Raw genomic sequence first — 15539 nt, forward strand, 5'->3', positions numbered from 1 at the left:
CCCCCAGGGAGGATGGCCATGCCGCAATCCCTTCTCCTCCATTCTCCTCTCGGGATCTTGGGCACGCACGCACACGCTCTCAGCGTGAGTTTAAGCCACCGGGTCCGGGATTCGAACTGCGGTCCACTACATGGGAGTCCAGCAACATAGCCATTACACCAACTGCTGGTCCGCCTTATTTGTTTTTGTGATTTTTGACTATGAGCCTGCATTTTTAAAGTTTATTTATGGGGCTAGCGGATGATGTGGTGGTTGAGGCTCTGGACTCCCACCTGGCTGACAACAGTTCGAGTCCTGGACCTGGTGGCTTGCTTTCTCACTTTCTCTCTGTCTCTCTCTGGTGAGCACACATGCCCTGTAGCAAAATGAAAATAATAATTATGATAAATAAAATTAAGTAACTAATTCTTTAAAAATGTATCTTTAAAATTTATTTATTTCTTCCACAAGAAAGACAGAGAGAAACTTAGTGAGACAGAGACAGGCACCCCCACGGGGTCTTTACACCACAGTCACCCCCAGTCTCAGCCGGCCTGGACCACAGGCTTGTGATCAATACGCTCAGGGAGGTCCTGGGACACGAACCCAGGACCTTTCTTGTGTCACTGCTGCATCACCGCCTGGGCCCAAGACTGCCTTGAATATGACTTTATCTGCGAATTCACTGAGGCCTGACTCGAAGAGTGATTTTTTTTTTTTTTGAGACGTTTTTGCTATAGGGCGCATGCGCTTGCCAGACAGAGACAGACAGAGAGACAGAAAGCGAGAAATCACCCCCCAGGGGGGATGGTCACACCGCAATCCCTTCTCCTCCATTCTCCTCTCGGGATCTTGGGCACGCACGCACATGCGCCCTGCATGAGTTCTAAGCCACCGGGTCCGGGATGTGAACCGCGGTTGACTATGTGAGAATCCAGCGACATAGCCATGACGCTAACTACTGGTTCCCGAAGAGTGATTTTTTTTTTTTTAAGAGCGATTTTTGCTATAGGGCTCGTGTGCTCACCAGGAGACAGAAAGTGAAAAATCACCCCCTGGGGCATGACCACGCCACAATCCCTTCTCCTCCATTCTCCTCTCGGGATCTTGGGCACGTACGCACACGCACCCAGCGCGAGTTTTAAGCAGCTAGGTCTGGGATTCAAACCACTTTCAGCTACATGGGAGTCCAGCGACATAACCATGATGCCATCTGCTGGTGCCGAAGGCACATCCCTTCCGAGGAGGTGGGCCATGGTATAAATTCGGGCTGAAACATCAGGGCAGGCAGCTTCCTGGCACAGATGCATGCAGGTTTCCTTCTGGGGCAGCTTGACACTGAGCGTGTGGCCTGTGGGTTCCCACGTGCCCTGGGCTTCTCCTGTGACCACGCCAATGGCCGTCAGGAGAGGAAAGGGCTCCGTGACCAGGTGCAGAGCCATGTGACCCTGAGGGCAGGGCAGGGCAGGGCAGGGGCAAGGCTGACCTGTGGGGAGCGCCCAATGATGGGAACCCCCAGCAGCCTGAGAATGCCTTGGTAGGGCCTGTGATCTTGGGGTGCTAGCCACTCCCCCACCCTGAGTGTCTGCATCAAATCACCTGGTTCTGGGTGTGGGCTGTGGGCAGGTCTGTACCAGTGGGGTGTTGACGTACCCGCTCTGCCTCCCTCATGGGGGTGTCCTTGGGTCCCCGTGCTGTTATGGTTGCCTGAGGCATGAGCGAGGGGTGCACCCAGCCCCCTCCACCTTGCCCCTCGCTGCCGTGCCACGTCCCCGGGGGGACACCGTCACTGTCCGTCTGTGTGCCACCCCGAGGGCCCGCGGGCTCCTTCAAGGGCATTTGCAACATCACTGCAAGGCTGTCAGAGTTAGGCAAACCGTGTCAGACCGTCTTTCTGTAGAACTTTTAAAAGGCTGCGTCTCGGTCTGACATCTCGGAGAGCGGGCGGAGTCTGTGCTCTCTGGTTGGGTTTCCGCGTCCCTTTGCCCTCCAGGAGGAGGCACCACGGCGGGCCAGGGCGCCAAGTGGCCAGTAGTGCAGGCAGCCTTGTGCAACGCCGCGGCCTCCGCGCCAGCCGCCCTGCCGGGGGAGATAGCAGAGAGCCAGGATTCGCAATTAGATTCATAAAGAATAATTAGATGTCATAAATCAAGCACTCATGGGATATTGTCATGGGAAAACTATGTAGCTAGAATTAATTAGTTTTCAAATAAAGCGTTGATTTTAATTGCTGGAAATGATGGAGCCCTTAATTGCCGGTGCATCATTTTGGCCCGAGCGCTCAGGGGGTTGTAACGTGACGGGCTTGTTCCCTGCAGTTCTGGGGAAACAATAGAAGAGACCGCGATTTCGTCACTCCGGAGCGAGCCTGCTGCCGAGGTCCTGGAAACTCCTACCTCGCTGCAGGCATGGGGCAAGTGTGGACCGGGCTTTGGCTGACTCGGCCTGAGGCCTCCGCGCAGCCTCCGTGTGTGCACGTGTGTGTGCATGGCCAATGCAGGTGATGCACAGTGGGTGAGCGTGTGTCTGTAAAGTCTCTGTGTCCGTATGCATGTGAGTACGTGCCCAGGGTGAGATAGACATGTAGGAACGCCAGTGTGTGTGTGTAGGCATGAATATGTACACGTGTACTCATATGTGTGAGTGTGATCGGGAGCCTGTATGCATGCACGTCCCCAGTGTGTGCATATGAGCCAGGTGCATACGTGTGTACACATGGATCTGTGTGCATGTGTGCCCAAACTATACATGCATGCACATACGTGTGTTGGTGTCTGCGTGTGTACGGGTGACGGTGTGCATGTGTATATATGCATGTATGAGTGCATGCAAGCGTAGCCGTGCATGTATTTTTGCAAGTGTGTCCTGTGTGTGTTTTCCACACGTGCATGTGTGTGTGCTTATGTGTGCATGTGGGCGTGAGTGCAGTGTGTTCCATGACTGGCCTGCACGGAGCTGGTCTGGCAGAGCATTGCCTGATTGCAGGGCGGGAGGGACCCCCCATGCTAGTCCGGTGCCCTCCTGCTGGGTTGAGGTGTTTAGCTGGGTCTGCATTCTCAGGCGTCCCCTAGAGCTGGGCCCTGTGGCCCTGGACCCGTCACCGAAGTGCCTTTCTTACCTCACAGGCACGGCACAGGCCAGCCAGGCCAGCTGCTCGCCTGTCCCTGGGGTCCTGGGAGCAGGGTGGGCCGGGTTCTTCTGCCTCCCGCCACCTTTGCATCTGGGGAGGGCCAGGTGGCTTTTAGCCAACAGTGAGAAAAGCTATTAGGTGGAAAACACCCCCTCCCGCCAACCCACAAAGAGAAAATAGGACTTGGCAGTTTGTAAAGCGCATTCCTGGGGACCTCCTCCTCCTCTTTGAAGCCCCTTGAGAGGGACCGGGTCAAGTGGTAAAGTGGCCGGTAGAGTGGCCACACCCGCAGTCTGTTGAGAGGAGGGGGATCCTGCTCTGGAGTAAGAACTGGGGCCCCTTCTTTCACTGCACGAACCTCGCGCGGCTTCCCACCCTCCCAGCCCTTCCCGCTCAGGCCTCCACCACCGCCCACCGTGCATGCTCTGGGTGCGGAGCCCACTGGCCTGCGAGGTCCCAGTGGACGTGACAGGGTGTTTCTTAGAGGTTTTGGACATGTTCTTCCCATCCACTGCTCCTGCCTCTCCTGCAGAGTGGGGAGGTGTAGGAGGGCATGCGTGGGCAGTGTCAGGGCGTGGTGGCAGAGGGCACGGCTGCAGGGGGGCCCCCGCGGGGAACTCCTGCCTCTCCTGCTGCTGCACCTGCTCCTGTGTTGTGGCCTCAGCCTGGGAAGCCCTCTCCCGACTCCCTGCAGGGCGCTCTCCTGGAAGAATCCTCCCATCTCCCTCCCTCCTGTTCTCTTGCTCAGCCTTGCCCTTAGTGTGCTGCACCAGCGGCTCTGGGGCTCTTCAGGCCTGCCCATTCCCTGCCTCAGTTTCCCCAAGAGTGGCTGTGACCGTTCGGACCCAGCGGGGCTGTTGTCTGCCAATGTGAGAAGGGGCACCTCTCCTCTGGCCTCCCTGGGCCCCACACGTGCCCCCTCTCCCATCCAGCAGGGGCCAGCTCCCTCCTTGGGCAGAGGTGGGGGCACATCCTGGCACTTTGTCACTGTACCATGGGGGACAGGCAGAGGGCTCCAGGAGGGAGCAGCTTTGCCAGGAGTTCGCAGAGGGGACACAAGCGAGGCCTGCTCAGGGCTGCTCTCCCATCATGCAGGGGGCCAGAGCTGGACGGCGCTGCTGTGGCCGGGGACCCAATGAGCTGGGTGTACACCGCGTGGGTGCAAAGTTTGATGGGCAGAGGACGAGTTGGTGTCCAGGGAGGGTGTGCTCTTGCAGGGCCCCATTGCTGCACGGGCTGCTCCAGAGCCATTCAGCCTCTTTTGGGGAGCAAGGAGCCTCCTTCCGCTAGAAGCAAAGGGAGGGCCAGGGGCACCGAGCAGGGACAGTGTCTCCAACACCCCGTGCCAGCCTGCCTTCCCAGAGCAGAACGAGGCCACTGTCACTCACGTGACCTGCCTCTGTCCTCAGGTGACCGTGTCTCGCCCAGCATGGCAGTCCCCCTGCCTCAGCCCCCACCGCCGCCAGACCCCCAGTTTGTCCTGCGAGGCACTCAGTCGGCGGTGCACGCGCTGCACTTCTGCGAAGAAGCCCAGGATCAGCGGCACCCGCTTCTCTTCTCGGGGTGAGTAGCTGCTGCCTGGACCAGACCCCCGGATCCAGCCCACGGTGAAGTCGGAGTCGTGGGCTAGGGAGGGGCCGGGCACTGGGTTGGGACCGCCTGTCGCCTAGGCCTGCTGTTTCAGCGCTGCTGGACAGCTGTGTCCGGTGGGCTCCCTTTGGAGGAGGCGGAGGCACCTCCTCCAGCCCCCTGGGCCTCCCCACCCTGTCCAGCAGGCACCTTCCGAGCAGGTGCCACGTGCCAGGGCCCGAGCCCACCTTCAGGAAGAGGAGCCCTCTCGGTTTTACCCCAGCTTGTATATCCAGAGCCCTCGACTTCTAGGTGCCAAACTCCAGCAGCTCAAATGCGGGTGGGCCCTGCCAGGCCGGTCCCCACACGAGCGCAGGGTATCGGCCCGACACCGGCACCCGCCCCCTGACGCCTGTGCATGGCGTGTCTGGCGCAGGTCTCAGCCCCGCCCCCTGCGTCTGTGTGTGGCGTGTCCGGCTCAGGTGTCAGCCCCGCCCCCTGACGTCTGTGCGTGGCATGTCTGGTGCAGGTGTCAGCCCCGCCCCCTGACGCCTGTGCGTGGTGTGTCTGGCGCAGGTCTCAGCGTGGCCTGGTGCACATCTGGAACCTACAGACACGGAGAACGGTCGCTGCCCTGGACGGCCACGGGGGCCAGTGTGTGACCTGGCTGCACACGCTGTCCCCGGGGCACCAGCTCCTCAGGTGGGTCCTGCCAGGGGAGCTAGAGCCCTGGATGTAGGTCCCTGGGCCCCTGGTGCCGTGTGCCGTGACTGTGCAGCCAGCCGTGGGGCCGACAGGGCTGGAACCGGCAGCAGGGCCTGGTGCACAGCACCATCGTACTGGGGTGTGCTCGCGCTGCAGAGGTGGGTGTGGGTGAGGCCGTCCCGCTAAGGGCCCCTTCTATGTCCAGCCTCCTGCCTCCAAGGTGCTGAGCACACACACAAATGTGTGCGTGTGGAAGTGTATATGTGTTTGAGTGTGTTGGGGAGGTGCAGGGGTTAGGGGAGTATAGGGGGCTGTGGGGAGTTGTAGGGGATGAGTGTGCGTGTGTGGGTAGATGGGGTGTACATATGTGTGTGTGATTACAGGTGTGAGTGTGTGGGGTTGTAGGGGTGAGTGTGTGTGACTGACAGTGTGAATGTGTGTGTGATTACAGGGGTGAGTATGTGTGGGTGTGGGATTGTAGGGGTGAGTGTGTGTGACTGTGAAGGTGTGAATGTGTGTGTGATTACAGGGGTGAGTGGGGGGGGTGTGGGGTTGTAGGGGTGAGTGTATGTGACTGTGAAGGTGTGTGATTACAGGTGTGAGTGTGTGGGGGGTGTGGGGTTGTAGGGGTGAGTGTGTGTGACTGTGAAGGCGTGAATGTGTGTGTGATTACAGGTGTGAGTGTGTGGGGGGTATGGGATTGTAGGGGTGAGTGTGTGTGACTGTGAAGGTGTGAATGTGTGTGTGATTACATGTGTGAGTGTGGGGGGTAGGGGATTGTAGGGGTGAGTGTGTGTGACTGTGAAGGCATGAATGTGTGTGTGATTACAGGTGTGAGTGTGTGGGGGGTATGGGATTGTAGGGGTGAGTGTGTGTGACTGTGAAGGTGTGAATGTGTGTGTGATTACATGTGTGAGTGTGGGGGGTAGGGGATTGTAGGGGTGAGTGTGTGTGACTGTGAAGGCATGAATGTGTGTGTGATTACATGTGTGAGTGTGTGGGGGGTATGGGATTGTAGGGGGGAGTGTGTGTGAGTGGGAAGGTGTGAATTTGTGTGTAATTACATGTGTGGGTGGGGGGGGTAGGGGATTGTAGGGGTGCGTGCGTGTGACTGTGAAGGCGTGAATGTGTGTGTGCTTACATGTGTGGGTGGGGGGGGTAGGGGATTGTAGGGGTGCGTGCGTGTGACTGTGAAGGCGTGAATGTGTGTGTGCTTACATGTGTGGGTGGGGGGGGTAGGGGATTGTAGGGGTGCGTGCGTGTGACTGTGAAGGCGTGAATGTGTGTGTGCTTACATGTGTGGGTGGGGGGGGTAGGGGATTGTAGGGGTGCGTGCGTGTGACTGTGAAGGCGTGAATGTGTGTGTGCTTACATGTGTGGGTGGGGGGGGTAGGGGATTGTAGGGGTGCGTGCGTGTGACTGTGAAGGTGTGAATGTGTGTGTGATTACAGGTGTGAGGGTGTAGGGTTGTAGGGTGAGCACATGTGTGTGGGTAGGTGGGGGTGTACATACGTGTGTGTGAATGTGTATGGGGTCGTAGGAGGTATGTGTGCGTAGTGGGGGGGCATGGATATGGGTGTGTGTTGTATTTTCTGTCCCCTGCAAATCCCACGGGTATCCCTTGGCCAGGCTGGCCCCAGTGGGAAGGGACACGGAAGTGGCCCATCCCCATCAGGGTGGCCCAGGTCTGTCCGGGGAAGCATGTCCCGGGGCTGCAGGGCCCTGCGGTGTTGTCTGGGCCTGTCGAGTCCCTGCGCCTGCAGCCTGGGGCTGCCTGTGGCTCCCAGCCCTGCCCAGGGAACTGTGTGGCAATCACCAGGGGTCTCCATGGCTCACCATAGCCGCCCTGCAGGTGGCCTTCCTGCCCAGAGTTCATCTTCCCGTGCAAACAGCTGGGCTGGTGACCAGGGTGGTGCCAGAGCCTAGCCCTAAGCTCGCCGGCGGGGCCCACCTGATGGGGACCCACCTCACCCACGGGTGGGTCATGAGCTCCAGCCGGGCAGCTGCAGGGGGAGCAGGAGCTGGCAACGGAGGTGAGAGGCCAGGTGCCAGCAAGGAGGGGGAGTGTGCCAGTGCCACAGAGCCCAGCTTGTGGGTGCCACGGGTCTGGGGGCTGGGCAGCCTGCAGGGCCCCTCGGCAGCGGGCAGCAGAGCGAGGAGCAGGCAGCCCCTGGCGTTTGGCCTGGGCCGCGTTCTGGCACTGCTCCTGCGGCCCCGTGCTGGTGACCGGGGCAGGGACCCCAGGCCAGACTCCCAGAGGGACAAGCCTGTTATGCAGTGCCTGGGTCACAAGGAGCCCAGTCTCCGGAGAACGAGGCCTGGCTGGCCCCCACCCTCCGCAGAGCCCGGTCATTCAGTGCCCTCCAGAAGGTGACCAGTGGTGGGCAGAGCGGCCGAGGCCTGTGGCTCCAGGCCTGTGTGCTTTTAGAGCCCCTCGGGGCCTCTCTTCCTTCCTTGCCCCCTAGGAGCAGAGGACCCTCCACGTGGGTTTGGTCTTGCTCTGGTTATCAAAGGGATGTCATTTCTTTTTTTTTTTTTTTCTTTTTTTGGAGAGGTTTTTGCTACAGGGCGTATGCGCTTGCCAGAGAGACAGAGAGAGACAGAGAGATAGAAAGCAAGAAATCACCCCCCAGGGGGGATAGCCACGCTACAATCCCTTTTCCTTCATTCTCTTCTCGGGATCTTGGGCACGCACGCACGGCGTGAGTTTAAGCCGTCGGATCCTGGACTCGGACCACGGTCGACTACATGGGAGTCCAGTGACATAACCATTACGCTAACTGCTGGTCCCAAAGTGATGTCATTTCTAAGCACTGACAGCCACTTACATTAGGAATAGACCATCAGATCTTCTGCTCCTCCAGGGCTGGTCCTTTGGCAGCATGGGTGGCCTCCTCCAGGCAGGGACCACACCCTCAGCGGGCAGCCTGGGGCCCATACCCCAGGGCACCTCCCCTTCTAACCCGGAAGGCCCTAAGTGGCCACCCTCCAGCCGGGGCTGGTGGGGAGACTGCAGGTGCGGAGGGCCAGGTGCGGTGACGGCCCTGGGGGCCGTGGGCTCTGTGCTCAGCTGTGTTTGGACGCCAAGCCTCTCCAGTGGCCCTTGAAGGGGGGCTGCGCTTTCATGTCGAGGGATGCTGGAGAGCAGGCCCAGCCCCGCCCCACGACAAGGACGCACCTGGGCCTGCGACACCGCCTGGGCCGTCTTAGAGCAGAGTGCAGGGCAGGTGTGCAGTCGTGTCTCGGCCGAGCGAGCTCCTGGTCGAGCAGTGGCGTGGCTGGCCCCTGACCCTCCCCCGTCCCGGGCAGGACAGCACTTGTTCTGGTCCTGCCATCTGGATGTTCGTCTCCACAAGCGTCCACTGGTTTCGTCTGGTTTTTTTCCTTAACGAAAAACAAACAGACGGGGCCAAGCCCATAGCCTAGTGGTTAAAGGGAGCCAGGTTCTTGGGGGCCAGCAGGTGGCGGTGGTGGAGGTCCCGGACTGGACTCCCACGGAGCGGACTGTGGTTCGAGTCCGGGACCTGGTGGCTTGCTTTCTCACGTTCTCTCTCTGTCTCCGATTCTCTCTGGTGAGTCCACATGCCCTGTAGCAAACTTCAAGTAATAACAGTAAAGAATAAATAATGTAAAAATGGAAAGGGAACTGGGTCTCCCGTGGCCGACCACTCTTGGAATTCCAGCCGGCAGCTTAAAAACCACACCGGGGGCATATGCGTGTCCCAAATTCCAACGTGATGGCAAAAAGGGAGAGAAGGGCTCGAGGTGTGACCACCCCTCACTGGGAAGGCTTTCTTTCTGTTTTTCTCTCTTTTCTCTGTCTCTCTCTGGCAAAGCGGAGCCGTGGGGGGCAGCAGCCGCAGGCTCTGGAGGTACACGCGGCAGCAGGGTTAGGGAGCTGCGGTGTCCTCGGTGTCCTCCGTGTGCCAGTTCCTCTGGGTGCGCCTGCCCGCGGCGCTGTCCTGTGCTCCTGCTGCTGAAGGCCTGGCCTCCCCCTGGGAGCTGCTGCTGGGAAGACCCCGTGTCCCCTCCTGGGTCCCTGATGTGCACGGGTCTGCAGGTCAGAGCCAGGCCCTGGAGTGAGACCTCGGGGCCTGTCAGAGGACCACAGGCTTCCCCCTACAGCTTATACCCCCTCCGCTCCCGCTGGGGACAGGAGCTTTGTGTGGAGCTGAATGCACACTCGCTTACTCAGTGGCGAGCTCTCTCCTGCGGGTTTAGGGAGGAAGCCCGCAGCGGGGAGCGCCTTCCTCATCTCCTGGTCCTGGAGATCCATGGGGTCTGTGGCACGTTGCTTGCCAGTTAGCCTGGTTCCCTGCGTGGTGTCTGCAGGGTCCCACTGTCCAGGTCTGGTTTGGGTGACTGGGTTCCTTCAAAGCAAGCCTCCAGGTCCAGCCCACACCCTCTAGGCAGGAGGAGCGTCCAGGAAGGTGTGGCCCTGTGAGCAGCCACCACAGCTGTCTGTGGGTGTTCAGAGAGACGCTCCGAGGCCCCACGCGCCCCCTCTGTCCCGGAGCTTAGCCCGTGGATTTAGGACCCTCCATGGAGTCTGCCTGCTGCGGTCGTTCCTGGAGGTTTGTCATGGGCATTTTCTATTTTTCTTTTCTTTTTAACATTTGCTACAGGGCACATATGCTCACCAGAGAGAGGGGGGGAAGTGAGAGCTCCCTCAAACTGCAGCTGGCCATGTGGGAGTGCAGCACTTGAGTAGCACGCCACCTGCCGGCCTCCAGATCTGGCTTCTTTCTCTTAACAAAATGCACCTCCGATCCTGCGAGCCTCTGAGCGTATCAGGAGCTGCCCTTTTCTTTGGCTTTCACGTCTTCCAGGAGTGAGGAAGAGATGGAGAGACAGAGAGACAGCACCCCAACAGAGCCTTGGTGCCATGATCCACCCCCAGCCCCAGCTGGCCCCGGGTCGTGGGCACCTGTGTGCCCGGCACGCTCAGGGAGGTCTCTGGAACCAAACCTGCGACCTTCCCCGCGTCAGCCTCTCAGCGGAGCTCGTTAACAGCACACCCCACCCAGCTCCAGGTAGCTGGCTTCTTTCTCGCTGAGTGGTATTCCAGGTGTGGACCGGCCACCCTGTGTCAAAGGTTTGTTCCTGGTTTGGGCTGTTAGGAGCCAAGCTGCCAGAGACATCCTTGCTTGGCTTCGGACTGCATTTAGGTTTGAAGTTCACAGTAGAAGCTACCAGAGAATGGGGCTGCTGGACCATCCAACCGAATTCGCAGAAAGAGAGGGAGGGCGTCTGCTTCAGTGGCTTGGGCAGGGGCAGGGGCAGGAAGGCCACGGGAGGTGGGTCACAGGTGCCACGCCCTCCGTCGGCTGCATTTCCTGGCGTGCCCACCCGGTGTGAATGCCGGGCTAGAGAAGCGCTGCTCCGCTGCTGGTGGGGGAGCAGGCGGGAGGTGCTCCAGGGGTCTCACTCTCTCCTCTTATTTCGGAAGTCAGGGTCGGGACCTGACGCTGCGCCTGTGGGACCTGGCAGAGGGCAGGAACGCCGTGGTGGACTCGGTGCAGCTGCAGAGCATGGGCTTCTGCCGGAGCTCCGTCCTGGCCGGGGGGCAGTCGCGCTGGATGCTGGCCGTGCCGGGGAAGGACAGTGAGGTGAGGACCAGCCCACCCGAGCCCCTTGTCCCACGAGCAGCCACACTCTCTCCCTTCGATGGCGTCTGGTCCTTGTGTCTGTCCCAGGGCGCCATGGGCTGCTGGGGGTGGGTCCAGCACCCTCCCTGGACGCCCCCAAAATGGCCCTGGTGGGGAACCATCCTCTGCAGTGGTGAGACCCAGGAGAAAAGGGGGTCGGGCAGAGACTGCTCGAATGCTCAGAAAAGACTTGATGCAGACCAGGAGGAATGTTCGAGGCCACTGGGAAGCGGTGGGGAGAGACCATGGCCTGGGGGAGTTGGGGTGGGGGCTCCGGCCAGAGCCTCAGAGAGGGTGGCACTTCAAGGAGCAGAACCAGGCACTGGGCACCAGGGTGGGGATCGTAGTCCCGAGGGGACCGGTAAGCAGGGGACCTTGTCCAGAGGACAGCGACCCAGGGGGCGGGACCCTGATGGGACTCTGATCACGGAGCTCAGGTCAGAGCGACCAGAGGTGGTGGTGACATGAGTGTGGTCAGATGGATAGCCATGTCCATGCCCTGGAGCAGAGTCTACCGAGGGAAGGTGTCCCCAGCATACAGGGGCTGGGACATGTGGGGAGTGCAGGGGGGTGTTATAGGGGACCAGGGGGTGCTGAGGCCAGCTCTCGGAGAGAAATCGAAGTTTCCCACAAGTGGAGAGCGGACAGCCTGGCAAGTGTGGACACAAGTGTTCCGATCGGCTGGGGAGGGGGTGTAACGGGAGGGGCGCCTGGCGGGAGCAGGGCCTCCCGTCCCCTGCTGGCTGCAGGCATTGGCAAGACACTCCCTCGGCGGGGCAGGCGGACCGGGCCCTGCACACACAGGTGGGTTTGGCCCCCGCCCAGGAAGCGTCACCTCGTCTTCGAGCAGATCCGATTCATAAATAACGAGATAGAAACAGGCATTTATCTGTTCACGGCTATGTTTAAATCACCAATTAGGAGCTCCGTGCATGCCGCTCGCCAGTTTGCCAAAGCCCTGTAAAAAGTTTTGCTCACGCGGGGAACAGGGCTGTGACTCCTCCTAGGCGCAGGTGCAGACCACGGACACGCCACCCGAGGTCAGGTCAGACACACCCCGTCTTGGCCCCCGGGCCCCCGGCTGGCGTGTGGTCAGCTGCTGCCACCCTCCGGGGCCCCGGTGCCTGTGCTGCGGGCTGTGGCAACCGGCCCCAGGTCTCCCGGCAGGCAGCGTCTGCTGACTCCAGGACCCACCAGGCTGCGGACCTGACCTCGCACGTCTGGGGAAAATGGTCGTCTGTCACCTTTCCCACTGGCGTGTGCCTAGACCAGGCCCTGGAGAGCACCGCTGGCCTGTGCCCAGACAATGCCCGGGGCTCTCGCTCCCACCCCGCTCGGCCGTCTGGGTGGCCGCGCTTGCCCAGACCCGGCATTTTCCCTTCTGGAAACAAAGGTTGCCGTCGGTGCCAGAGGGAGGATGGAAAGCTCACCTGTGTCTGTGGGAGGCTGTGGCGTGGGCCGGAGCAGGGAGCCCCTCCCCAGGCCCCAAGGCCGGGGGCAGGGCCAGGCGGACACGGGCCTGCTGTGCATGGCCTGCCTGCCCCTGCTGTGCCGACACTGGGCTCTGGGGTTCCCGCACCCAGGACGCAGCCGGTGCCACCACCCGTGCCTCCTCCCTGCCAGCTGGGCCTCAGGGCGACCCTGGTTTTTGCCATCACCCTGACACTAGTCCCTGCTCTTCCTGACCTGCCCGAGTCCCCTGGAACCCCTCCTCATTGCCCCTAGAAGGGGTCTTCTTGAATCTGCAGGTGGGGACAAGCCCCATGTCCATGACTGGGGGCTACGAGCAGTCCGTGCAGACTGGGTGCCCAGTGCCCAGGGCCCCGCTGCCTGTGGCCTCCCATGAGTGTGGAGGACAGCACCTGGTGCGTGTGCTCTCCAGAGAGAGAGAGATGAAGTGAGAAATCACCTCCCGGGGGGATGGCCACGCCGCCTCCCTTCTTCTGCATTGCCTTCCTAGGATTTGGGGCACGCACGCACACGTGCCTGGCATGTTTCAAGCTGTCGGTTCCGGGACTTGAACTACAGTGGACCCTGGGGGAGTCTAGTGATGTAACCATGACGCCATCTACTGGTCCCCAGATTGTCCGCTGGCTATGGCGACCAAAGGAACACATCTTTGTTTTCTTTTTTTTTTTTTTTTTTAAAAAGTCTCTCTACCTATTTCTTCTGAGGGAGAGACGGAGAAAGAGGCACCCCCCAGGATCCTGACGCCGTGACCCACCAGCAGCCCCACCTGGCCCGGAGCGCGGGCAGGTGGCTGGGGCGTGCCTGGGACCTTTCCCGGGTCACATTGCCATGGCAGCACACCCGGCCCCCAGACCTGCTAAGAAGCTTTGCACACGTGGTTTTCAGACCTTCTCTTTCTTGTACTCGCTTTCGTTTTGCTGGAGCTTCTCCTGGAGCAGTTTTTTCACAAGGACACCTTGTAAAAAAAATACCTCTCTGTTGCTCTCTCACTCCTGCCATGCTAGCTGGTCTTAGAATCCAAGGCTTACCATCCTTTCCCCAGGACGTGCAGGCTCAGTGCTGTCCCGACTCGGCACTGTACCCCAGCAGCATTTGGGGGGGTTCCGGCAGCTCCTTTTCCTGGCCACCTTCGCGACTAGGAACTTTTCCTGTTACTGAAACTCTTTTCTGTTTCCTCGCCGTCTCACTCTGTGTGTTCTCCTGCGGCCTTGTCTGTCGGGTTCTTGGTTCTCCCCGAGGCCCCTGGTTCCTGGGCCTGCGGTACAGGGAGCCTCTGTGTGTGTGCACACGTGTGCATGTGCATGCCTGTGTGTGCAGGCACATGGCAGAGGCTGCAGGCCTCGCCTTGTGCTGGATGAGACACGGCTGTGAGCTGCCCCGAGATGCAGAGCGGAGGCTTGAGGCTGAGCTGCTGTGGGGCCCCTGGCCAGCGCACCTTGCCGAGAGCACCACACCACGCCCGTCTGTGGAAGCTGGGCAAGTCCGCAGGACCCTAGCCGAGAAGACCAAGCTCTGTTGGGTCTGCCCTGCCGGGAGGCTGCCCTCAACACAACACCCCCAGCATGCACATGACAGACCCGGGATCCAGAACCTCTTCTCTGTGGGCCGGTGTGGGCAGTGTGGTTCTTGTCTGCATGGGCACAGACCTTCAGATGTCACCCCCCAGCCCGGCTCCTAAAGGGTAGGGTGGGGCGGAGGCAGCCGAACCAGCTGGTGTGAGTTCAATCCCCACTCAATGCTCCTAACCTCTGTGGACCTCAGGCTCTTACCCGTGACAGCCAGTCGATGCTGCTGCCACATCCCTGGTAGAGTTGCCGCCCTGGGAACTTGGGGCGTCCAGGACTGACCGAGCCTTCTGAGCCTTTCCCGTTTTGCAGAGCAATGATTGATGGGCAAAGGGAGAGCCATGGGGGCCAGTTAGGTGCCTCTCCCATCCCAGAAGCCTGGGGGCCAGAAAAGCCAGGCTCCAAATGGGACAGCCCTGCAGCACGCACACCTGGCTTGAGTCTCAGCTGCGTGGCCTCTGGTGCGTGCCCCGTGTGACACACCTGACGTCAGACAAAACGGTTTGTGTGCAAAATCTGCACAGAAAAGGAAGTGAGCAGAGGACCAGCAGTTAGCGTCATGGCTATGTCGCTGGACTCCCATGTAGTCGACTGCGGTTCGAGTCCCGGACCCGGTGGCTTAAACTTACGCCGGGCGCTTGTGCGTGCGTGCCCAAGATCCCGAGAGGAGAATGGAGGAGAAGGGATTGCGGTGTGGCCATCCCCCCGGGGGGTGATTTCTCGCTTTCTGTCTCTGGCGTTCTGTCTCTCTGACGAGCGCACGTGCCCAATAGCAAAAACCTCTCCAGATAAATAAATAAATTAAACAAATAAATAAGGGAAGTGGGCAGAGGAGGGCAACCCAGTTAACCCCGTGCTCAGTTCAGAGGGTAACATCGGGGGGGGGGCAGGCTGGCACAACAGTAAAATACAGTGCCCCGTGAGCCATACCCACACGGAAAGGTTCTGGGTTTGCGTCCAAAGACCTCCCTGAGTATGCCAGACTCCTGTGCCCACGATCCGGGGCTGGCTGAGGCTTGAGGTGGATCACAGAGTCAGGGTCCAATGGAGGGTGCTGTCTCTCTTGCTTCTTGGAGAAAATCACCAAAAAAGAAAGAAAGAAAGAAAATACACCCGGAGAGGCCAGAGGCAGCCGCCAGTCCACGCTGGGCCGGTCACCTGGGATGACGTGAGCGTTTCGCAAGCGCCCAGCCTCGCCAGGCCCAGGAGCCCGTGCAGCCTAATTAGCAGGCTCGGCTCCCACATCCCTGCGGGGAGCGGAGCAGACAGAAACTCACGGCAGCCTTGGCTAATCGCCTTAAAAGTCTCTTGTTTGTACAGCACAGCCTGGACTTGGCGGCGGCCCAAATCATCTTGTTTTCTTCCTGTCAGGTTCAGATTCTGGAGATGCCATCCGGGACGTCGGTGTGCACCCTGCAGCCGGAGGCAGGTGCCAAGCTGGGCCTGCCCATGTGCCTGAGGCTGTGGCCGGGA

At 60.1% G+C, this 15539-nt stretch overlaps 1 protein-coding gene across 2 annotated transcripts in view; it reads left to right on the forward strand.

The window, feature by feature from the left end:
- Window positions 1–15539, forward strand: part of GNB1L (G protein subunit beta 1 like) — a 75532-nt gene that overhangs the window by 31205 nt on the left and 28788 nt on the right. The window contains exons 2-5 of one of the 2 annotated variants that reach the window (XM_027772610.1): window positions 4519–4672; window positions 5255–5380; window positions 10833–10992; window positions 15438–15533. In XM_027772610.1, the coding sequence (XP_027628411.1) occupies window positions 4539–4672; window positions 5255–5380; window positions 10833–10992; window positions 15438–15533 (516 nt within the window). In that variant the 5' untranslated portion in view covers window positions 4519–4538. The remainder of the gene's footprint in view (window positions 1–4518; window positions 4673–5254; window positions 5381–10832; window positions 10993–15437; window positions 15534–15539) is intronic. The other variant, XM_027772611.1, reaches the window with a different exon arrangement.

This window comes from Tupaia chinensis, unplaced genomic scaffold (assembly GCF_000334495.1).
Source record: "Tupaia chinensis unplaced genomic scaffold, TupChi_1.0 Scaffold000287_1, whole genome shotgun sequence".
Lineage (NCBI taxonomy): Eukaryota > Metazoa > Chordata > Mammalia > Scandentia > Tupaiidae > Tupaia > Tupaia belangeri.